This window comes from Lissotriton helveticus, chromosome 5_1, assembly GCF_964261635.1.
Source record: "Lissotriton helveticus chromosome 5_1, aLisHel1.1, whole genome shotgun sequence".
NCBI lineage: Eukaryota > Metazoa > Chordata > Amphibia > Caudata > Salamandridae > Lissotriton > Lissotriton helveticus.
Window position 1 is genome coordinate 1,630,748,197 of NC_136065.1, and position 25,277 is coordinate 1,630,773,473.

General features: G+C 46.1%; 1 protein-coding gene across 2 annotated transcripts in view; it reads right to left on the reverse strand.

The window, feature by feature from the left end:
• The window catches only part of LOC144755665 (receptor-interacting serine/threonine-protein kinase 3-like), a 267,630-nt gene that overhangs the window by 169,855 nt on the left and 72,498 nt on the right, over positions 1-25,277 (reverse strand). For both annotated transcript variants that reach the window (XM_078644833.1, XM_078644834.1), the window contains exons 4-5: positions 23,041-23,192; positions 19,235-19,284 (exon numbers count right to left, since the gene is read on the reverse strand). In XM_078644833.1, coding sequence (XP_078500959.1) covers positions 19,235-19,284; positions 23,041-23,192 — 202 coding nt within the window. The remainder of the gene's footprint in view (positions 1-19,234; positions 19,285-23,040; positions 23,193-25,277) is intronic.

Genomic DNA, 25,277 nt, shown 5'->3' on the forward strand with positions numbered 1-25,277 from the left:
TGAGTAGAGTAGTGAGTAGAGTAGTGAGGTGAGTAGAGTAGAGTAGTGAGTAAAGTAGTGAGTGCAGAGTAGTGAGTAGAGAAGTGAGTAGTGAGTAGAGTAGTGAGTAGTGAGTAGTGAGTAGAGTAGTGAGTAGTGAGTAGAGTAGTGAGTAGTGAGTAGAGTAGTGAGTAGAAAGTAGAGTAGTGAGTAGAGTAGTGAGTGGAGAGTAGTGAGTAGTGAGTAGAGTAGTGAGTGCAGAGTAGTGAGTAGTGAGTGCAGAGTAGTGAGTAGAGTAGTGAGTAGAGTAGTGAGTAGAGTAGAGTAGTGAGTAGAGTAGTGAGTAGAGTAGTGAGTAGTGAGTGCAGAGTAATGAGTGCAAAGTAGTGAGTAGAGTAGTGAGTAGAGTAGAGTTCTCATCATCTCTCTTTGACCTTATTCCTGCAATATTCCAGCTAAGAATCTTACAAGGGGTAACTTGGTTATGCTCGATAGCTCTCTCCCTTGGGGGCTGAATTGTATCTTCTAGTCAGTCATTCTCCTCCAATTGGGATACGTGATTAGTCAGGGCTATATCCATAACCTGAGAATACAGAATGTATTTGTGGAACCACTTGTAGGCCATTAGAGCTCTGACGAGGCTGACCCACAGCTTGAGAAGAAACAGAACTTTGGGCAGTACTAGGAGTCAGCTTCCTCTTCCATATCGGCAAAGATGGAAATGTAGAACGTGCATTTATCCGTACATCTAGAGGTGGATAGAAATAGCTCAAAGGCATTGGTCTAATTCCAATATTCGTTAGGTCAGATGCGTCCCAGAACAGTCTACCTGCCACATCACGCCTATTAACATTTACAGCAATACAATCCCTTCCATACACTTATGTCCAATCCATCCTACCCTTTTAGCCATGATGATACTTGAGGAGATATCTATGTCCCCACTAGAGTACTGCCTGCACAAATGTCTAGACTGTCTTAAAAGCTCCTGTGTAGACTCTATGCAGTTTTCTTTGAGTGGGGGTACTCCTATAAGTACGGCCACCAAAGGGGCTGCTTCAGGAGGGAGATGCAATCTAGATGCAACAGGGCTTTAGTGACTTCTTATCAGGATTAGGGCGCCTTGTAAATTTATTTTGCTCTGTTTTAATACCATCTACAGGGACAGCAGGAGAGGAAAGATTACCAGAGTCATATTGTTTAACAATCACGTTCAAACCACTATTATTTGGTGTAGGGGTAGATTGATCCTGAATTAAAGTTGGCCTGACATTGAGGGAATAACTCTCCTTGCGCCCTGCATTAGCTGTGTGCGCTTGCTGGACTTGTGTGGCTGAGCCGTGCTGCCCTCTATAATCCTTAACAAAGGAATCAATAAGGTCACATCTCTTTAAAAGACGTGCAGCACATGAATTAAGAGTATCCACAATGTCTTTATCGATACCAACTAAAACAGGCTCTAAACGTGAACTAAACATATCCTCTACCATATCACTCAGTGTTTTTAATATAACAGAGTCATCAGTTGCAGGTTTTATCTTCCTTGTCTTCCTTGTACATTTCTTAGTACTTCGTTTTCCTACATTTTGTTATACCTTTGCTCCAGGGTAGTCTTCTGGGAGAGACTGGACATCCAGAGTTCCCTCACCAGCCATCTCCACTATAATATTCCGTTCATCAATAGCATTTGTGGCGTTAGTTAACACTGCCAGTGTTTCCAAGTGTGCTCCAGGAGTAGGCATATCGGTCATCACAGCCCCTTCGATCGCAGTTAGGGGGAGGCCCAATCCCAACTCCTTCTCTGCATTAGCGATCTCTTTACTTATGGCACCCACAGCTGAGGTCAAATATGAAATAATAGAATCCGATTTCCTTGGTACTTTTGCCTTTTGGCCCCCCTGACCACCATTACTCAGTTGTTTGCGCTTACCCATTTGCAGTGCTTAGATGGGTGGCCCGGTCCGGACTCCTCTGGCCCCTGACGGCCACAGACGGCCCGCCCTGCCCGGCGCGTCCCGCGTTGCATGGGGGGCGGGAGCGCTCTCTACTCTGGTGGCATCGCTGTAATTGACGCAGACTGGCTGCACCCCGCAAAGATTGCTGGGAGATGTAGGCGCTCAGGCACGCCACCGGCCGTTCCCCTCACTGCACCGCACTGACACCAAGAGCCGCTCCCTTCACAGCGGCAGGAGAGCAAGCAGGCTGTTCCCCTCACTCCATCCTGGTAAAAAGTGAATAGAAGAGCACTGGACAACAGGCCCCACACAAACAACTGCTGCCACACCTCTCTTCAAACCGCAGGAGGACCTTTTAAGTGCCGGAACTGTCACCTCACCTGCAGCACAGGAGCAACCGCAAGTACAAAGAGAATCACCACCACGCTGATCCCAACTGCTTCAACACAACTCCACTGCATCCTCCTCAAAGCACAATCTCTCTGCATGCACACCACTGATATTTGGGATACCCTCACCTCCATCACACGGGCATCACTTCCTCACCGAGACTTGGCTCAAACCAGCATCCGCACCAAAAATCGCCTCAGCAATGCCACAAGGCTACAAAATAGCACACAAGACCACTTCAACTAACACTGAGGCAGAATCACCATAATCCACAAAGAAACCATCCACTCCACCACTGCCGCCGCGGATGACACCACTCCGATTATGGAACACCTCAACTTTTAACTTCAGACCGATGGCAATACCACCATCAGAGGCACCCTTGCCTATTGACCACCAGGACTTCACCCCAGCTTCTCTGATTTCATCCCTGAATTCATGGCCCAGCTTGCCATTGACTCCAAACACTAGATTTTCCTCGGTGACCTCAATTTTCACCTGGACAACACCAACACTGCCAACTTCCTCGAAAGCATGAGCAACATCGGCCTCACCCAGCTTGTCACCAATCCCACTCACACCGGATGACACACACTCAACTCTATCTTCATGGTCAGCGACAGAGTCAAGCTCAGCCATATCACCAAGCTGACCTGGAAAGACCACATCACCGGACACTTCACCATTCCAGGACCCCCCTCTGCCCCCCCACCCCGGCACTGCCACCAAGCTGCCCAGAACCACCCACCAAAAGTGGAGCAAAGAATCTGAGAGCCAGTGGTCTGACGCCCTCAACATCGCCTGTCCTGGCACTGCAACTAACCTTGAACAGGCTGATAAGAACTTCTCTGTATGGATCATCGATTGCACCGACAGAACCGCCCCTGTCCAACCTACTAAACCCATGAGATCTTCCAAATAGGGCAGTTGGTACACCACAGAATTGAGAACCACCAACTAAACTGCAAGTGACTCGAAAGGGAATGGCATACCAGCAAAGAGTCCACAGGCCGTGCCTCTTTCAAGACCTCCCTGAACCTATACCACCAACTCCTGAAAGAGACTAAAAGGAGTGCCCTCGCCAACCGCATTGAAGCCAGTTCAAACCACAGCAAAGAACTCTTCAACTTAGTCAGAGAATTCTTAAACCCTTCAGCCACCGAAAACATCATCACCCCTTCCCTGGAACTCTGCGATACCTTGGCAGACTTCGTCCATGAAAGGCTCTCCACCATCTACAAAAATTACGTGCCCCATTCCCACTACCGCTGACATCGTCATCCTCCTCACTCCAACACACACAAGAGTACAGTGGCGTGGAGTGCAGTGGTGCAGAGTACAGTGATGTAGGGTTGAGTAAGTGGTGTAGAGTGGAGTGATGCAGAGTAGAGTGGTATAGAGTGTAGTGGTGTAAAGTACAGTGGAACAGAGTAGAGTTCAATGGCATAGAGAGCAGTGGCAGAGAGTGCAGTGTTGCAGAGCAGACTGACTGTCAGAGTGCAGTGATGTATAGTAGAGTGCACTGGCATGGAGCAGAGTGATGTAGAGTAGAATGGTGTAGAGAGCAGTGACGAAGTACAGTGGCATAGAATGCAGCTGGCTTACAGTGCAGTGGCACAGAGTGTTGTAGAGTACAGTGGCATAAAGTGCAGTGGTACAGAGTAAATTGGCACAGAGTGCACTGACGTAGAGAGGATTGGTTGTGAGTAAAGTGGTGTAGAATGCAGTAGCGTAGAGTAGAGTGGTGCAGAGTAGAGTGCCGTGGCACAGAGTGCCATGAAACTGAGTGCAGTAATGTGAAGTAGATTGTTTCAGAGTAAAGTGGAGAGTTGCATGGAAGAGTACAGTGGCATGGAGTGAAGTGCATAGTAGAGTGAGTGGATTGGTAGCGCACATTGGCATAGAGTGCAGTGGTACAGAGTAGAGTTCATTGGCATAGAGTGCAGTGGAGCCGAGTGCAGTGGAGCCGAGTGCAGTGGAGCCGAGTGCAGTGGAGCCGAGTGCAGTGGAGCCGAGTGCAGTGGAACCGAGTGCAGTGGAACCGAGTGCAGTGGAACCGAGTGCAGTGGAACAGAGTGCAGTGGAACAGAGTGCAGTGGAACAGAGTGCAGTGGAACAGAGTGCTGTGGAACAGAGTGCTGTGGAACAGAGTGCTGTGGAACAGAGTGCTGTGTTGTAGAGTAGAGTGGCGCAGAGTGGAGTAGTGCACAATGGGGTAGTGTGGGGTACAGTGCATTAGCACAGATTGGTGCAGAGTAGAATGCAGTGACAGTGTGGAGTGGCGCAGAGTAGAGTGTTGTGGCGCAGAGTAGAGTGTAGTGGCGCAGAGTAGAGTGTAGTGGTGCTGAGTAGAGTGGAGTAGGGTAAAGTGGAGTATGCATGATGTGTTAGCACACTGCCATTCAATTGAAATGACCATTACATTTGCACAGACATACAGTTTTAATGTTGAATGTATATAGCCCACAAACGATAATGTGTGGAAATGTCATCACGTAGTGTATTGATTTGTTTTGATCATATTAAAATATTTGTTTACACCACCAGAATTACCAACAAATTGGCTTAATTTGTGATGTCCTAATTCTGATGTATATACACACACACACACACACACACAATATGGACGGGCCCATCCAAACCTCTTAACTAACGCACACACACACATACACCCCCCCCCACACAGATATATCGCATATGACCCGGTAAACCCTGTAGGTTCTTAAAATTTCCCTTACTCACTCATTAGTGGCATGCTTCACCATTGGGCTGTTAAAACACCCTGACGCAGACCAACATTCAGAGTGGAGTGCTGTGTTTTTAGGGCTCGGGCCTACGTCACCACGAAGTGGGGCGGGGCTTCCGAGCTCTTATGGAGTAGAAAAAAAAAGAATTCTAAAAGGGGTCCCGGGCTGCCACATTCCAGAAAGCGCGCGGTTTTTGCGAGTGGTATTTTGCCATGTGCATGGTAATTGGTCCAGGCAAGGCTGTGTTTAAGTAAGGCAGCACGCCATAGGGCTTAGGAATTTGTCAATGTTCACTTCCTGCATAAAGTGTTCGGACACGCGCAGAAGAATACATAAATCCTCAATTACCAGCTGTCCGAGGTGCCGGTAATTGAAGGCAGATGGTGCTGGGAGCGTGTGCACTGCTGTGTTTTTTTTCCCTTCAGCTCTGTGCGCGCGTGAACAGCCGGGCAGCAATGTAGAGAATCACATGCATCAGATCTAGTTTTCACACCATCACACACGCACACGTACACACACACACACACCTTTGCACAATGGTGCCTGCTTGTGCATCATGGAGCAGTGCAGTGGGAGAATGCAGGAACAGGCCTTTTTTTAGTAAATATAGCTCGCCAATATTTCTCTCTCAATTGAACCATTGATTGCTGGGATCAGTTGCGCTAACATTTAGTAAATTTGCCCTTTACTTTCCACTTTTTTTCAAGTTTCTTACCTAAAATGTTCATCACCCCTGGTCCATTTTTTAGATCACCAGAACTCTCCATCTTTATCCTTTACCCCTTCTCCCCCACCCCCAGTGGTCATCCATATTGTTACTTCTTCTAAGCTTACTTAGTATGTAATAAGCAGTTTATAAGGAGACAATCCCATCACATGGGGCTCGAAGGCTGGTACACTGACATAGAAGGGAGGCTCACACTAACATCAGAAAACTGACACAGGAGTAGAGTAGTGAGTAAAGTAGTGAGTGCAGAGTAGTGAGTAGAGTAGTGAGTAGAAAGTAGTGAGTAGAGTAGTGAGTAGAGTAGTGAGTAGAGTAGTGAGTAGAGTAGTGAGTAGTGAGTAGAGTAGTGAGTAGTGAGTAGAGTAGTGAGTAAAGTAGTAAGTGCAGAGTAGTGAGTAGAGTAGTGAGTGGAGAGTAGTGAGTAGAGTAGTGAGTAGTGAGTAGTGAGCAGAGTAGTGAGTAGTGAGTGCAGAGTAGTGAGTAGTGAGCAGAGTAGTGAGTAGCGAGTGCAGAGTAGTGAGCAGTGAGTAGTGAGTAGTGAGTAGAGTAGTGAGTAGTGAGTAGAGTAGTGAGTAGTGAGTAGAGTAGTGAGTAGAGTAGTGAGTAGAGTAGTGAGTAGAGGAGTGAGTAGAGTAGTGAGTAGTGAGTAGAGTAGTGAGTAGAGTAGTGAGTAGAGTAGTGAGTAGAGTAGTGAGGTGAGTAGTGAGTGCAGAGTAGTGAGTAGAGTAGTGAGTAGTGAGTAGAGTAGTGAGTAGTGAGTAGAGTAGTGAGTAAAGTAGTGAGTGCAGAGTAGTGAGTAGTGAGTAGAGTAGTGAGTAGTGAGTAGTGAGTGGAGAGTAGTGAGTAGAGTAGTGAGTAGTGAGCAGAGTAGTGAGTGCAGAGTAGTGAGTAGTGAGTAGAGTAGTGAGTAGAGTAGTGAGTAGAGTAGTGAGTAGAGTAGTGAGTAGAGTAGTGAGTAGTGAGTAGAGTAGTGAGTAGAGTAGTGAGTAGTGAGTGCAGAGTAGTGAGTAGTGCGTAGAGTAGTGAGTAGAGTAGTGAGTAGTGAGTAGAGTAGTGAGTAGAGTAGTGAGTGGAGTAGTGAGTAGAGTAGTGAGGTGAGTAGTGAGTAGTGAGTGCAGAGTAGTGAGTAGTGAGTAGAGTAGTGAGTAGAGTAGTGAGTAGAGTAGTGAGTAGAGTAGTGAGTAGAGTAGTGAGTAGAGTAGTGAGTAGTGAGTAGAGTAGTGAGTAATGAGTAGAGTAGTGAGTAATGAGTAGAGTAGTGAGTAGTGAGTAGAGTAGTGAGTAAAGTAGTGAGTAGTGAGTGCAGAGTAGTGAGTGGTGAGTAGAGTAGTGAGTAGAGTAGTGAGTAGTGAGTAGAGTAGTGAGTAGAGAGTAGAGTGGAGAGTAGTGAGTAGAGTAGTGAGTAGAGTAGTGAGTAGAGTAGTGAGTAGTGAGTAGAGTAGTGAGTAGAGTAGTGAGTAGAGTAGTGAGTAGAGTAGTGAGTGCAGAGTAGTGAGTAGTGAGTAGAGTAGCGAGTGAAGAGTAGTGAGTAGAGTAGTTAGTGAGCAGAGTAGTGAGTAGTGAGTAGAGTAGTGAGTAGAGTAGTGAGTAGAGTAGTGAGTAGAGTAGTGAGTAGAGTAGTGAGTAGTGAGTGCAGAGTAGTGAGTAGAGTAGTGAGTAGTGAGTAGAGTAGTGAGGTGAGTAGTGAGTAGTGAGTGCAGAGTAGTGAGTAGTGAGTAGAGTAGTGAGTAGAGTAGTGAGTAGTGAGTAGAGTAGTGAGTAGAGTAGTGAGTAGAGTAGTGAGTAGAGCAGTGAGTAGAGCAGTGAGTAGAGCAGTGAGTAGAGCAGTGAGTGGAGTAGTGAGTAGTGAGTAGAGCAGTGAGTAGTGAGGTGAGTAGTGAGTAGAGTAGTGAGTAGAGTAGTGAGTAGAGTAGTGAGCAGTGAGTAGTGAGTAGTGAGTAGAGTAGTGAGTGCAGAGTAGTGAGTAGTGAGTAGAGTAGTGAGTAGTGAGTAGAGTAGTGAGTAGAGTAGTGAGTAGAGTAGTGAGTAGTGAGTGCAGAGTAGTGAGTAGAGTAGAGTAGAGTAGTGAGGTGAGTAGTGAGTGCAGAGTAGTGAGTAGAGTAGTCAGTAGTGAGTAGAGTAGTGAGTAGAGTAGTGAGGTGAGTAAAGTAGAGTAGTGAGTAAAGTAGTGAGTGCAGAGTAGTGAGTAGAGAAGTGAGTAGTGGGTAGAGTAGTGAGTAGTGAGTAGAGTAGTGAGTAGTGAGTAGAGTAGTGAGTAGAGTAGTGAGTAGAGTAGTGAGTAGAGTAGTGAGTAGAAAGTAGAGTGGAGAGTAGTGAGTAGTGAGCAGAGTAGGGAGTAGTGAGTAGTGAGTAGTGAGTAGTGAGTAGAGTAGTGAGTAGTGAGTAGTGAGTAGTGAGTAGTGAGTAGAGTAGTGAGTAGTGAGTAGAGTAGTGAGTAGTGAGTAGAGTAGTGAGTAGAGTAGTGAGTAGAGTAGTGAGTGCAGAGTAGTGAGTAGTGAGTAGAGTAGTGAGTAGAGTAGTGAGTAGAGTAGTGAGTAGAGTAGTGAGTAGTGAGTGCAGAGTAGTGAGTAGTGAGTAGAGTAGTGAGTAGAGTAGTGAGGTGAGTAGAGTAGAGTAGTGAGTAAAGTAGTGAGTGCAGAGTAGTGAGTAGAGAAGTGAGTAGTGAGTAGAGTAGTGAGTAGAGTAGTGAGTAGTGAGTAGTGAGTAGAGTAGTGAGTAGTGAGTAGAGTAGTGAGTAGTGAGTAGAGTAGTGAGTAGAAAGTAGAGTAGTGAGTAGAGTAGTGAGTGGAGAGTAGTGAGTAGTGAGTAGAGTAGTGAGTGCAGAGTAGTGAGTAGTGAGTGCAGAGTAGTGAGTAGAGTAGTGAGTAGAGTAGTGAGTAGAGTAGAGTAGTGAGTAGAGTAGTGAGTAGAGTAGTGAGTAGTGAGTGCAGAGTAATGAGTGCAAAGTAGTGAGTAGAGTAGTGAGTAGAGTAGAGTAGTGAGTAGTGAGTGCAGAGTAGTGAGTAGAGTAGAGTAGTGAGTAGGACATCACAGGCAGCAGCTGTGCAAGCTTCTTACACTCACAAGGAGACCACAGGCAGCTGAGGTGCAATCTTCTCCCACTCACAAGAACGACATCACAGGCAGCAGCAGTGCAAGCTTCTTACACTCACAAGGAGACCACAGGCAGCAGAGGTGCAAGCTTCTCACACTCACAAGAAGGACATCACAGGCAGTAACGGTGCAATATTCTCACACTCACACGGAGACCACAGGCAGCAGAGGTGCAAGCTTCTCACACTCACAAGAAGGACATCACAGGCAGTAACGGTGCAATTTCTCACACTCACAAGGAGATCACTGGCAGTACACACCACATGAACACACTCCATAACACATAGCAACAATACATTGGCATTTACAATGCCATTAGCTAAAACTCAAATAAATCCGAGCCCGATTGCATTTCTAATGCTTGTTTATATAAAGAAACTGACTCAAAAAGGATCAAACAATGTGCAGAAAAAGTGAAGATAAAACTGTCTAAGGAGGTACTCTCTCATGGACCTTGCTTGGCAGGGTTAAAATCTTAAAGGCGGGGTACACTTTGGAAAAAATATTCCTGTCCCCTATCTGCTAATATCAACATGTTTCAGCCATGGCATTGCCACTGAGGGTTATGGGCTTACATCAGGATAAAGATCCTGTAGCTAGTATCTCTAAAGAAGTCCCTCCTCCCTTCTGTCTATCTGGAGGTGAACAACTTTTAACAGGCCCTACTTGCCACTTGTAACACTAAAAGAAATACCTAAAAGACAAATAAAACATCATTATTCCAAGAACCTTAAAGGATTGAAGGTTCCCCTCCTTCTATACCTCCATTTGCCAAAACCATTCAGTCAGTGAACCAGTGTAATCCAGATATTCAATGTGTGCACCCTCGCAGTGCATAAGCATAAAACACACACACACACATTCTCCCAACCACCTGTGGCAAATAATAAAAACGTCCCTTACCCCAGTCTTTATTCCAAAACTGGGGTAAGAGTGGGAATGTCATCCTACAGTCAAACGCTAAACAGATGTGTGGAGAGACAGTGAATCTACATAAATAGCTTTTGAAAGAACCCCAAAATTCATGTTTAAAGTTACCCCCTCTAAAGTGGTCACAATCTTTTTAAAAGGGTAGTTGCCTTTTACCATTAATTCTGTCATCTATGCAGTAAATGTAAATTCTGTTTGTTACCTACCTCCACTTCAAATGTATGTATGGGGCCACATTTCCACCTCCTGGGTTCAACCCATTGGAATTCAGAATACTCCAATTTCTTGCCACAAATCTTTTCACACAGTCAGAGGCCGTCCTAAAAGTGGTCACACATATATTCCTATCCACCTTAGGTTTTTCAAATGTCTCAAGAGGTAGTCTGTGTTGTTGTTACTTGCTCTCTCCCAAACCCTCTTGATGACTTGTCGGAGGTAATTTCTTTCCTGCAGTTTTGCACTGAACCTTTTTGCTTCCATTTCGAAGTGACTTTTCTCAGAGCAGTTCCTTTGCAAGCGAAGAAAATGCCCATAGGGCAAGTTCTCTCTCAGAGATTTAGAATGGAAACTCTGAAAGAATAGCAGATTGTTCTTATCTGTCGGTTTGTGATTTACTTCACTCACCAACCCGCCGGCCTCTGATTGAACCAACAAATCCACAAAATGGCAAGGACAAGGTGGAGATGGTTGAGGTAAAGAATAAGAAAGTGTTTCTACTATTCAACCATCTGAGAAATTCCTCCACCGACTGTCACCTCACCAGATCCAAAGCACAACGCCAATATAACAACGCCAAATACTCATAGGATCTGAAAAGGGATTTTCAGGAGAGTAAATATGTTCTCTCTTGAATTCTGAAAACAAAAAGGCCCGCAAGGCTCAGCATGAACGTACTCCCCATAGAAGTGCCATGTGACTGAAGCCCCATCGTTCTATCAAGTTGGAAAACATTCCTAGTAAGGGCCACTTCAGCTAGGCTCTGAATAAAATACCTCAGAGTTTGTTATTCCCACTTCTCCAAGTACAAGATATTTACTCTCCATAACCCTCAAAGTTTCTTCTTGGGGAATATTGGTGTACAAGAATTCGATATTCAACCCTACTAGAAATTTCGTCTGAGGGTCGAATGACAGGTCCTTGATGAGATTCAACACTTCCCTCATATTCTTATGATAGGACGGCATCTTCTCCACAATTGGTCCTAAGAAAAGTCACAAATTGTGATAAAGGTTCTAATACTTAACCTATCCCTGACAATATTGGTCTTCCGGGTGGGGGTCTGTTGGGTTTGTGAACTGTTGGCAGCGTATAAAAGTAAGGGACAGCTAACCTTCTACAAAGGAAAATTGCTTCATTCTGGTATATCCAACCATTCGTTAATGCCTCATCTATGAGGGAGCTGATAATCCTCTAACTCTGGGGTAGGATTTTTCCTAATATTTTGTAGTGGTAGAGGTCTGCTAGCAGACAAAGGCATTCCATCTCGTAGGCCTACATTGTCTGAATTACAATAGCACCCCCTTTGTCCACTTGGTTGATGATTATACGGGGGTCCCCCTGGAGTTCCTGGAATGCCCGTCGTTCTTGTTTTGTCAGATTAAAAAGGTTTTCTCTTTGCCTTATTCATCAAATCAATCTCATGGATCACTGCCTACTCAAATACCGCAATATCTGGTGGCAATTGTAAAAGAACTGGTGTAAAAGGAGATTTGGGGCTCAAACTCATGCCCCCTTGTAGATTAGATTCCTATTCCTTGCCAAAGAAAAGACTCATGTTCCACAACTGTACTAGTTTTTATAAAATCTGAAATATCTCCACAGTTCATTTACAGAAATGTTGTGTGCTAGGATATAAATAACATTGTACAGTGTCCGTCCTGCACATCCCCCGTAGCTAGCATGATTGTCACATACATCCTCTCACTTTAAGGTCAGAAAAAGAAAAGTAAACACCAAGCTCCCTGGAAGACAAAGCCTGACATTTGACTTCTGTCTTTGACTGCACAGCAAATGTGACAAGATAAGAACAAGATTTAAAGGCTTTTTTACAGAAATCTATTACTGGTGGAAAAATACAGTAAATAAGGTTTTGGCAAGGAAAGGCACAAACACAAGCTGGACAGCCTCATACAAATAAATCCAGCCAATAGAAACTGAGCAAATGTGAGTTACAAACCAGAAAGCAAACGGTAAGCAATGGGTGGAATGCATTCCTAGAGAAGCTTTCTAAATGTCCCCAAGATGATTTTAGTTGTCTGGTAGGCTTTAACCTAAAACCGGGTGAAAACAGCCACCGAAAATTATTAAAAACAGGCACAAACAAGCTCTGGCAAAGCCAACAGATGCCGAGAGCTATTGGCGCGGTCAATGTTAATGTCTTTTAGCCATGTTGAATAGCAGCATGCCTGCTGTTCCGCATGGCTGAAAGCAAAGTAAAAATGAATGAAGCTCGAGCCTGCAGATGTGTAAAATAGCTGTAGGTGTGAGTGTGTGAATTAACTGGGTGCGTAGTAATGTTTTAATTGCAAAATCGTTACAACAAATGAAAAGATCATGCCCATTTTAAAATGCATTCCAGTGTATTGAGCAAGAAACTACGTTTTTGTTCTTTGCAGTTTTATAAAGCAAACTCAACCCGAAGGTATCGGAGAGCAGTACATGAGCACAAGCTGCATTCATTCATTTTTAGGAATGAAGAAAGTGATCAGCTCAGAGTCACAGGATATTGAACCAATGCGATACTCAAACCCAGTTCCCCTGCTTCAAAGTCAGCCGCTCAAGTAGTTATGTCACATCCTCTCCCGGTGTTTATGAAAGGAAGCATAGGGGAACAGTAAAGAGGAAAGCTTTTTACAAATTAGAAGGCAAGCTTTTCCACTGCACACAGCTAGTGAAAATAAATACGGGCAATGGCAAGCAGCAGACATTGTAAGTATAAAATGAGCCAGGATTTGACCAGAATCACAGGATGTTGAGCCCGTCACCAAGACTCGAACCCAGTTCACCAAGCTTTATAGTCAGCAGATCAAGCAGTTAAGCCACATCCTCCCCAAGCGTTTATAAAAAGAAAGCATAGGGGAACAGTAAAGAGGTAAGCCTTTAATAAAGTAGGAGGAAAGCTTTTCCATTGCACACACCTATAAAAAAAATCACAACAAAACGTGCAGTTTTGTAATCCTTGATGGAAGTTTAAATTGTTGATGCGATCATATCTTGGTCATCAATCAGACCTAAAGAGCGTGCATTGAAATCTGACTTGTGTGGCAGAGGTGCATTGCCTTCATGGTCCTTTCACTTGTGCAGCTGTTACCAAGGCAAGGGAGCAGTATAAAGCACACTTTTCAGTTGGCACGGTCAAGCAAACAATCTGATAGCACAGAAGCAACATTACAGTGGCATGTTCGATCATAAATAAAACAAGCAAGTCAAGTGGGCAGTAAAGCACGCCGTACAGTTGGAACAGAATTTGGAAGGGTGAGGGCGGGTGGGAGGAGACGAAGCTGGTGACACATTCAGCAAAGACAGAGAAACAATCAACTATGGTGGAAGAAAAACAATCTACCTTGAGAATGAACAGTGGAAGGGCAGCAATAATGACATGGGTATGTACTTGGTCCATGCTCCATCAAAGGACGAACAGACGAATAGGAAGCAAAGGCCACAGGCGCTTACCAATGAGAAGCGAGGAAATGAGTGACTAGGCAGCCAACCAATGATAAGAAATGGGCGCGCTGTAAGCCCTTTTTAAGTTAACAAAATATCTCTACAGACAATGGAGACCAAAAAAGGTAGCGGTTACGGTGATAATTTTTTTTCAGAACTGTTCCTTATTTTCTGTTGTTTTAGAGCCGATTGCAGTCAATTTCATTTTTTAAAACAGCTCCATTATGCATAGGCAGAGTATGTAATTGGCAGAGACAAAGCACATTTTTAAAGGCTTGAACTTCACAGCTGCTGAATCTATGATCATATTAATTAGATTACCAGTGGTGTACACATTTTACTACACACTACATGTTTGTTTTAACTTCTCGCCATGTAGTGTTGCTTTTAGAGGAAAGGGGCAGTAAGAAAACACACAATGAGATTCGGCTGAAAAAACGTCAAGATTGAATGCCTGAATTACATGAACGAGGTGCAAGTGTTCTCAATCAATCAATCAATCATTACATTTGTAAAGCGCGCTACATACCCGTAAGGGTCTCAAGGCTCTGGGGGTGGGGGGTGGGGGGGCTGCTACTGATCGAAAAGTCAGGTCTTGAGAAGTCTTCTGAAGGCCAGCAGGTCCTGGGTAAGGCATAGGTCGGTAGGGAGAGTGTTCCAGGTCTTGGCGGCGAGGCAGGAGAAGGATCTGCCACCAGCGGTGGTTTTCTGGATGCGTGGGACTGTGGCGAGGGCGAGGTTGGCGGAGCGGAGGCTGCGGGTGGGGGTGTAGAAGCTGAGTCGTCGTTGAGGTATGCAGGTCCGGCATTGTGTAGGGCCTTGTGTGCGTGGATGAGGAGTTTGAAGGTGATCCGCTTGTCGACGGGGAGCCAATGCAGGCCTCTTAGGTAGGGTGTGATGTGGTTGCGTTGGGGGATGTTGAGGATTAGTCATGCCGAGGCGTTCTGGATGCGTTGCAGGCGTCCAAGGAGCTTGGTTGTTGTTCCTGCGTAGAGGGCGTTCCCGTAATCCAATCTGCTGGTGACGAGGGCATGAGTGACGTTTTTTCTCGTGTCGGAGGGGATCCATTTGAAGATCCTGCGGAGCATTCGGAGGGTGTTGCAGCATGACGCGGAGACTGCGTTAACTTGCTTGCTCATGGAGAGGGCGGAGTAGAGGCTGACTCCCAGGTTGCGTGCATGGTCGGCGTGTTCTGGGGTTGTTCCTTGCGCTGTAGGCCACCAGGAGTCGTCCCAGGCTGATGGGGTGTGGCCGAGGATGAGGACCTCAGTCTTGTCTGAATTCAGCTTCAGCCTGCTGTCCTTCATCCATTCGGCGATGGCCTTCATTCCTCTGTGGAGGTTGGCTTTGGCGGTGTGAGGGATATGATCAGCTGGGTGTCGTCGGCGAAGGAGATGATGTTGAGGCTGTGTTGTCGTGCGTCGTGGGAGAGTGGTGCCATGTAGATATTGAACAGCGTCGGGCTGAGGGAGGATCCCTGTGGAACGCCGCAGATGATCTCGGTGGTCTTGGAGCGGAAGGGTGGGAGGCGGAAGCTCTGGGTTCTGCCGGAGAGGAAGGACGTGGTCCAGGCCAGGGCCTTCTTTTGGATACCGGCGTCCCAGAGGCGTGCTGTTAGGATGCGGTGGCAGACCGTGTCGAACGCTGCTGATAGGTCCAGAAGGATGAGGGCGGCTGTTTCACCTATGTTCATAAGGATCCTGATGTTGTCGGTGGCGGCGATGAGGGCGGTCTCAGTGCTGTGGTTGCTGCGGAAGCCAGACTGGGATGGGTCCAGGATGTTGCTGTCTTCGAGGTAGCGGGTCAGCTGTCTGTTGAAGATCTTCTCCGTGACTTTCGCCGGGAAAGGGAGCAAGGAGATGGGCTGGAAGTTCTTGAGGTCCTTGGGGTCCGCCTTGGGTTTCTTCAGTAGAGCGTTGATCTCGGTGTGTTTCCAGCTCACCGGGAAGGTTGCTGTCTCGAAGGAGATGTTGATTGTTTTCCGGAGATGGGGTGCGATGGCTGTGCAGGCTTTGTTGAAGACGTGGTGGGGGCATGGGTCGGATGGGAACCAGAGTGGATGGAGTTCATGGTCTTGAAGGTGTCTTCGTCGCTGACGTTGGACCAGGCGGTAGGGTGAATCGTGCGGGAGGAGGTCGCAGGGGTGGTGGTCTCGGCGGTGGAAGTGGGTTTGTCAGTGTTGAAGCTGTCGTGAATGTCGGTGATCTTGCGGTGAAAGAAGGTGGCAAGTGAGTCGCACAGGTCTTGTGATGGTGGAATGTCGTTGGTGTTGGAGCTGGGGTTTGAGAGTTCTTTTACGATGTTGAAGAGCTCTTTGCTGCTGTGTGCGTTGTTGTCAAGGTGGTCCTTGAAGGCACTCCTCTTGGCGGTCCTGATGAGTTGGTGGTGTCTGCGGGTGGCGTTCTTGTGGGCTGTGTAGCTGTCTGGTGTTCGGTCGCAGAGTCAGTTCTTCTCCATCTTCCGACAGGTGTGCTTGGAGGTCCGGAGGTCTTCGGTGAACCATGCGGCTTTCTTGTTGGTGTGATTGGTTGCGGAGGTCTTGAGTGGGGCAAGGGTGTCGGCGCAGTCGCTGATCCACTGTTTGAGGTTGGTGGCGGCGGTGTCGGGGTCGGTGGGGTCGGCTGATAGTTTCAGGGCGAGGGTGGTGGTTAGTTGGTCCTTGGTGACCTTGCCCCAGCAGCGGCGTGGCAGCTGTTGGGTGCGATGGTGTGTGGTGGGTTTCCTGAAGGTGAAGTGGACGCATCTGTGGTCTGTCCAGTGGGGTTTAGTGTTGTGGTTGAAGGAGACATGGGGACTTGCAGAGAAGATAGGGTCCAGTGTGTGTCCAGCGGCGTGGGTGGGTGTCGTCACGAGCTGTTTAAGTCCGATGTTGGTGAGGTTGTCGATCAGGGCGGTGGAGTTGGGGTCGTCGTTGTTCTCGTGGTGGAAGTTCATGTCCCCGAGGAGGATGTAGTCCGTGGAGGCGAGGGCATGGGTGCTGATGAGGTCGGCGATAGTGTCGGTAAACTGTGGTCGGGGTCCAGGTGGTCTGTAGACGAGTGTTCCTCTGAGGGTGGTGTTGGGGTCGGTGTGGATCAGGAAGTGCATGTGCTCGGTGGTGGTGAGGGTGTCGTCGGTGTTGGTCGAGACTCTGAGGGTGTCCTTGTGGATGATGGCGATTTCCCTTCCCACTCCATTGGTGCGGTCCCTGCGGGAGATCTTGTAGCCCTCTGGGATGGCTATGGCGATGTCTGGTGCCGAGGTGGCGTCCAGCCAGGTCTCCGTCAGGAAGGCAACGTCGGGGGTGGTTGAGTCTAGGAGGTCCAAGAGTTCGGCGGCGTGCTTGCGAGTGGAGTGGGTGTTAAGGAGGATGCATCGGAGGTGGTTGGGTTCTCTGGTACATGGTTTGGCGGGCCGGAAGCTGGTGAAGCTGCAGTTCCGGCAGGTGAAGGGCCCTTGGGTGTGCCATGGGGTGGCCCGGTAGCAGGAGTGGTCTCGTCCAGGGTTGAGTTCGTGGAGGGTGCTGGAGTCGTGGTGCAGTCTGGTGTTGTGGTGGCTTCGGGGTCCAAGGGTTCTGGCGCTGGGCGTGGTCCAGGCGCAGACGGGCTTGCCTTTGGCACGCAATCGGCGCGCCCGCTGCACGAGTCCGCTGCACATCCGGGCAGCGGTTGCCATTTAAGGCGTGTAGGGAGAGAGGAGGAGCTGGGAGGCGGGAGCGGGGCGGCGAGGGGGCGTGGCCTTAGAAGGAGGCGGCGGGAAGCCGGGGAAATAGAAAGAAATAGAGGGGTGGTGGGGGGCTGGCGACTAAGGCGGGAGTAACACGAGCACAAAATACAATAATAACAGAGGCAATCTAAGAAAGGGAACAAGCACAAGCAGGCAGTCAGAACACTTACAGGAGGCAGAAGGCAGAGGCAGTGGTCACATCGGCAGCGAACTTGCGCTGGGGGCAGCAGCAAGGCCTCAGCAGGAGGAGCTGGTATGGGGGGGGCGATCCGGCCTGCAGGCAGGTCAGGAGTCACCCCGGATTGTTATTTCAGACCATCTCTCTCTCACGTCAGATATCAGGAGGATCCAGTGGGTGCCGTGGGGAACAACGTCTCCAATAGGAAAACATATAACCTGCAATATTTGTCATGTTTCCTAAAGTAGAGGTCACTTAGGAAGTCTCACCAAAGAGAAAACAGTGGCTGGTTTTATGTAGGTCTCTATCACACTGTCACTGCCTTTCTGGTTAGCGTAAGGACTGCAAACACACATTTCATTATGACAGACTATTAATTGAGAGAACAGCACAAATGGACAATAGTCACAAAGCTATATTGATGCCTGTAGTTCCTTACTTTGTTTTCTTTATATGCAGCATTAAGAACTGATCGCAAGTAAGGGAATAACATGTGCAATTTTGCCAGGGCCTAAAAAATTATGTCAATTATGTTTTCATTCTAGTACAGAATCTTTGCAACACCAAGGTAAGATTTTCTATCCAGGTCCACTGTTTAATGTACATCAGTGGATTCCTGCTTTGAAGAAGAAATAATTAAATTAAACTAAAAGAAAAAAGGTATTTATAGAGCGCACACAACACCCTGAAACAGGGCAGCTTGGCGCTAAAAAACTGTAATGCACAGTATTATACAATCTGTCCAATGGAAAAGCTAATTAAGGTTGGGGGAAACGTCAAGTTTTAAGGAGCTTTCTGAAAGTCATTTCATTTTCAGCTGATCTGATGAAAGGGGAAAGCTAATTCCAAGCCTCAGCCCCCAGTGCGGAAATGGATGCACCACCTCAAGTTTGTAACCTAATTTTAGGTATCTGTAGAAGTTTGTTGTTAGAGGATCTTAGGACTCTAAACGTAGAGTATGAATTTATTTTTATTTTTATGCAGAACATCATAAAACTATTTCACCCTTTTCTATGCCTTGTAAATGACAGCTTGTCACCTATGGACATACAGAAGTCTGATTAGCCCTTCTGGGATTTAAACTATGACCTATCATAACAAATGTCAGCAAGACTTCATGTCTGCAAGGTTTTTCTGAAATACTGCTTCACAATAGTCTTTATCATAAAGGTTTTTGGTTCAGCTTTCTTCAGCCCTGGGTTTGCTGGATTGTCATATAAAGACAGACTACAATATTGCTTCATTGTCTGTTTCAATGTGGCCTTGCTGTTTCTCCTAACGTTTCCCGTTTCTTTCTCACACATACTTGTCTTGTGTTACCTCTCTCCTGTGTTCGTTATCCCTTTTCTTTATTGTGGTATTTAAAAAAAAAAAATTGGCACATTGTGGTTATATCTTGGTTTCCTCATATTTCCTTGTCTGTGCTCCTTTTGTTTTTTACCAAGTTCTCTGTTTTTCCCTGTGTTGATTTTTCAATGTTCTTTACTCTCTTGTTATTGTGTTCTTTTCCAGTGGTGTTCAATCTGAAATGTCAGCCAGCTTGACACCCAGCTTTCGAGTTTTAAGTGAACCTTGCCCTGCAGAGTCTCAGAGCCGTCAGTTATTAAAAACTGTGCTTGAAACAGGTCCCTCTGGGCTCAAAATTCATGTATTTAGCTTTACTGGCAAAACAACGGATCGATTTCTGAACAGCGACTGTAAAGATGTGCTTAGATCCATAGGTTTATTGTTCTTACTAGTTAAGACTTGATGGGCGGACCTACACCTCCACTGGAGGAGCGGTGTTGAAGAAGGCTAAAAAAGCTCACATTTAATTAATCTGCAATTAACAGAGTATCACTGAAATATCAGGTACTTAGGCACTGACCAGAATATGGAACCTCTTCAGTCAGCACTGCCCACATCAGGATTCCATAACTGCAAACAAAAAGGATAAACATATTTAATCATTTGGCTGTAATGCCCCTATAAGGCACTGATATGAATACCAATTCACAACACTGTTGCCTGGTATTTGGTGAATTATGTTCCAACATCATTCTCGTGGGAACATATTGGCATAAAATTCAGGCCAGTGAGACCAGAGCTGTCCAACGTAAGTCGAAGAGGATTAAGAATGTTCACATAGGATACATTTATATACAATAAATCTCAGTGGAACTCATTTACATTGTTCGAGGTTAACCCGAAAGTCTTGAATACATCCAGTCTTCTTCGACCTGCACTGAACACCGTGACCTGCGGCAAAGCAGCATTAACACCACTTGATTTCTTCCTATGATATATATTAGGTGGAGCAAATGAAGTCCCCAGGAAAACAAAAACACCCTCTGAGTAACCTCCTCCAACATCCCACAGATGACAAACAGTCACTGGCGTAATGAGATCGAGATACAAAAACAAGCCTCTTCCACTGTGAACCCCTTACATACAATTATTTAAGTCACATACTGTTGGAAAGCACAACACCCTTTTGGTGTTGCTTGAATATGAATTGCCATATTTTACTGGAGTTCATTAGCTAACAATGAGGAACATCAACACCTGTGTTACAGACTCACAAACAGCATCAACTCCTACGTTATAGATGCATATACTCAGCATCAGCACCTACATTATGGATACATACACCAAGAATCAGCACCTATGTTACAGACACACTCAGCACCAGAACCTACACTCTATTTCCCTACAGGAAGCCCATAACCTTTCAGCACACACTTCATCAGTCCCTTTAGATTGATGTGGTGGAGACCTACACACCTAACCATTCTGCAGGTTGCATGCAACTGAAAAATCTGCAACTACCCAACATTTCTCTGCTATCGGAGGCAGCCTAATGCACCAACAGAAACCAAGGCTAGGCTACTTCAGTTGAAAATCTAGAACATCAAAATGCACATTCCAATGACTTAGGTGATGGGGATCATAACAAGACCAGACAGTTACTTTCACTAGGCATTGCATACGCGCAGTAGTGGGGGTGAGGGCGACCCTGCAGAAGGATCTAATATGAGTTGAGGAGTCCCTGAGTGGTCTGGAAGCTGCAGCCAGCACTGACCAAGCATAAGGGAGGGCATTGATGGAATACATGCAGTGCTGCTTAGAATTCAGGGAGACATCAGGCTTAGCAGTGAATTGGGCTCAATCCTGCCTGTTTCCATTGCAACTGGACTGTCCCCAGCAGCACTATGAGGTCAATGCTTGTCCAGTTCTAAGGGAACATCGTTCATTCCGATATCTCAGGATATACATGTACCATGAGACGCAAGACATAATTGATGGTATTCTTACTAGAGCTATAGCTTTGCTAAGACCTCAGATGATTTTCTGGAGTACGTTACCCTTGACTGTGCAAGACCGAGGCTCATTGGCAGAGATGGGGGTATTGCCAAAACTCTTATACTGTTTTCATAACCTTCCAGTCCACATCCATAAATCCACCTTCGGACATTGCACGCAGAGTTGGGGAGCTTTATTTGGAATAAAGGGAGGAGGTGCATTGCGCTCTGCAAACTGCTATAGTCCACAGAGCAGGAGGGGTTAGGAGTCAATTTTGAGATTAATTATTTAGAGGAAAAACTGCAAAGGCCCATACCCTGTGCGGAGGTTCTTCTTAAGGAAGAACTGGGTCTTCCTGACAATTCCCAGGCATGGCAGGTTATGCATTGCACCTATCTACCACATGCCAGGCTCCCACATAGTGCGAATAGTCTGTTTCAAATTGACTTTCTCAGCTTCCACCTCAGCTTGCAACTTATGCCATGCATCACCAGTTACTCCCACGAGATTTCATTAAGTTCACTTGAAACCTTCACATGCATGCTGAGCAGGGGGATGGATACCTGGGAGGCAGCGGGAGTGTGCACCTTAGGCAACTTGCCCCTTGATGGCATCCTCTTGCCCTACTAGCAGCTTAGGGAGGAGTATGATCTTCAGATGCGACACTTTCTGGCGTATGGTGGTCTCCTGGTGCTGCTGGAGCAACATTGAGATATTAAAGAACCTTCTCAACACCCCTTAATAGACACACTGTATATTATGGGAGGTGGTTGCAAACTTATTACGTGGATTGTATGCACACTGACACACATCACATGCAATCCATTGGCAGCAACCCAGGATTTTTGGGAGGTGGACATGGGCAGAGAGCTCACACAGAAGGAGTGGGAGAAGTGTGTTACGTTACCCTAGGAAAGTGTCGCGGAACACAAAGTTCCAATATATCCAGCATAATATACTAAGTAGGGCCTATCTCACTCCCGCTAACCTACCTCACATATTTGGTTTCTCCTCGATGTGCCCCAGATGTTCATAATTGGGAGTGGACCTCTTGCATATGTTCTGTTTAGTGGCGTCTCTTTGGAGGGAGGTTTTTGAGGTGCTGGGGGAAGTGATTGGTCGTTTGGATATGTGCACACTGGAAGGAGCCCTTCTGGACCTATTCAAACATTTGAGGGGGCAAAAGCGAGTGCCAAACTAATTAATTTAGTCCTGCTGATCACTTGCGGACTTATTGCCATGCATTGGAAGGCATTGACATTGCCAGGGCTGTTGCACTGGTGTAGGGCGACTTTCAAGTGGGGGGTGCGCAGAAGTGGCGGCGCTCATGAGAGGTTCAGGGACCGTGTAAATGTCCAGTCGCAGCGGACTGGGAAACGCTGCTGGCTGATTTACACACTTACAGCGAAGGTCTAGTTGCCTAGTGCTTCACTGATTGCTAACTGTTTTGTACTTTACCGGTCCTGCTCAGTTAGAGGTTATGCCCCTATCCACACACAGGGCCCTAGCTCCTCGCGTCGAAACGCCCTGCAGGGCTGATATATATCTATATATACATATATGTTCACTGTGTCCACACTACATTCTCTTATTTTTTTATTTTTTTTAAAGTATCGAATAGCCTTACAGAGCCCGCATAGATCATCGGCTGGGATTTCCTGGGGACGAGTTGATCTACTATGGAAAGGATGTACAATAATGAACATTTTAGAAGTGGAGTGATTTACTATTGTCACTGCATTTTATTGTTGGAAATTGTTTGGGGCAGGTTCTCTAGGTATTCTCCCACTGCCCTGGCTTTTCGAGAACTGCCTGTGCTGCTGTTGGTGAAAAATAAAAATGAGTTTAAAAATGTTTTAAAAGCACAAGAACAGACCGTCTATGAGAGCCCTGCCTCTCTCACCGAAATCCACAACTGAAGACACGTCTCTATTAATGCAAACAGCCAACAATGCCAAAAGATAGCATAAATGGTGAACATACCATAATATACCACAAATCAGAATATTAGAATATCACAATGAAGGAAGTGATGAATGGGATTCCAGGGCACCCTTGGAACGGATACAGTCATACTTGTACCCTTATGTCTGTAGCATGGATATTGAGAACAGCATTGGTTACCCCTCTAGGACAGTGAGTAGAAATCCCACCCTAGATTCCTGGGCACCACTGGAATGGTTATCAGCAAACAGGGTCAGAAAAATTGTGGACAGGTATGGAAAGAATTCTAAAGTTACCATTGACAAAGGAGAATGAAAAGCTTGCCAAGGTAATTTACACTGAATCGTACACTCTTCTGTGACAGCAATAGATAATTGTGGACCGCTTTGGAACAGATAAACACATAGTTGTATTTAAGTCCAAAAACACTGTCTCAAATGCACTTACCTATAAACATCAAACACCTGTGTTGGCCGGTAATTCACATCATCTTTTAGGCTCTCTGGTGGCATATACTCCAGGGTGCCCCCATAATCGTCGACAGCCCCTGCGGCGGCCGATACACCCCGCTTAAATCTGGATAGGCCAAAATCAGCAATCTGGGAAATATACAGTCAACATAGTCATGAAAAAGGCATATGTGAAAATAGCAAGGTCAGTAATATTAACCTGCACTTATATCGACTCCAGATTATCAAATGCCAGCATATCATCAAAGTAAAAATGTATAGGGAAAAATAGATGTACAATTCCTAATTCCACATAAACTTAACTCATTAAAAAAACTCTTTAATGACTGAGATAATTTAGAACTGTAATAATAATGTACAGCTCTTGATCTTCTCTAAACAACGCCAAAGATCCAAAGGCCTAAAACATCGGGGATTTAGCCCTGATGATCGTAAACAGAGGCTTTGATTTAAACAAATCCTCACTCCAACAATTGCATACTGAGTCTTACTTAGTGGGTAAGCAATGATTTGGGATCAGAGTAGCTTGATGGTTAATGTAGGATAAACTCGGTATGCCTTTTTCAATGATTTATGCTGATTTAAAGAAAATTTCATCTGGTTTATCCACAGCCATTTTGTAGGTCATGTTATACCCGGGCCTGCACTGCAATAGCTCTTCTCATGTTTATAGCCTCCTTTTCATATTGCCACTTGTAATTGAAGATTCATAAATGACAAGCTCAAAGTCTGAGAAATGTACATTATCTGAATCTTTTGAAGGTTCTCTCAATTCATACCAAGACACAACCTGGGTCCTGTCTAAGATTTAGCTTCTGTCTTGGGTATATTTTCCATTAGTGTTTATTATGAATTGAGAGGTCAGCATTATATAGTCATTAGCTAGGGTAGTGAAAGAGCTTACCTTTATAATTTTGCTTTAATTAACAAGTTGTAGACTTCCGGAGGTGTGAAGACATGGACATTTCGTTATATTGTAGATGCTCTGATGTAAAGTGATTCTATAGTGGAATGGGGGGCGGGGCATCAGAAATGTGGTCAGTGAGAGGCGCTGAAGTTAAGCTACTCAGACTGACTGTGGATGGGTACCACTTATGAACCACACCTAAGTTACAACAAAATTACTTCCTGTGTGAAAAAAACACCTTTCTTTGTTACATTTCTCTCGTATATAAAATGGTGCATTGGATGGGAACTGCCTACTTTTGACCTGAAGAGAGCTGGACTGTACTCCAGGCACTAAAGTTAAGGAAATGATTTCTCCATGGAATTGGGGTGGAGAACAGCCCAGCAGGACGTGCTCTAATCAGACCAGGCAGCATTAGTGCAGCCGGATTGTGAAACTATAAACATGCTTATTTTTTTTATTGCTAGGTGTGCTCCATGCTCATCCTAAAAATGCAATCAGTCGTCTGGTGAGGAGGCTGCTGGATTAGACTGGTTGGGTAGGTACAACGGATGCATGGCTTGCTGGTACTCAGGGCTCCGGGGTTGTCCCCCCTCCCTGGGGAAAAGTATTTTACTGTACAGCTGAGCTTGGCTTGAACGCACCTGGGGCTAATGGCCCTGAACATTACTGGGGGCTTGGCTATATTGTCCTTATGGGTAAGCCGAAGTCCAGGTCGTGGACTCCCAGCCTGGACCAAGGGAGCCTTCCCCACTCCCGCACATGGAGACTGAGGGGACAGACAAACTCATTCATCTCCAATTAGACAAGATTCTTGCCAGCACAGCAGACACTAAGGCCACCCTTCACTAAGGCATTAGTGCGGTATCAGGGGGCCTGGGCCGTGGCCTACTGTGGTCTGAACACCGCAAGTTAACTGACCAGTTCAAGGAAGTGGAGACCTCCGTGGGAATACCACAGTCGGAACACCAAAAAACACTGTCTTACCGAATAGACAATCTGATCAATAGGGTGTGCACATTGGAACAACGGGCAGAAGGATGCAATCGCCGAAACAATATTTGGGTGGTTGGACTTCCTGATGGTACAAAGGGAGACGATATGGTGAAGTATCTCGCATGTTGGCTTTAATCAGGCGCTGCCCAAAATAATTTTACACCCTTCTGCACCCTGGTGCGCACCCACAGAGTGCCGGCCCGCCTGCTGGCACTGGATCGCCCAACCCGCCCTTTAGTGGCAAGGCTACTCCATTATAAGGACAGTTGCATTAAACTTCAAAAGGCACGAGCAGGAACCCTGTCACAGTG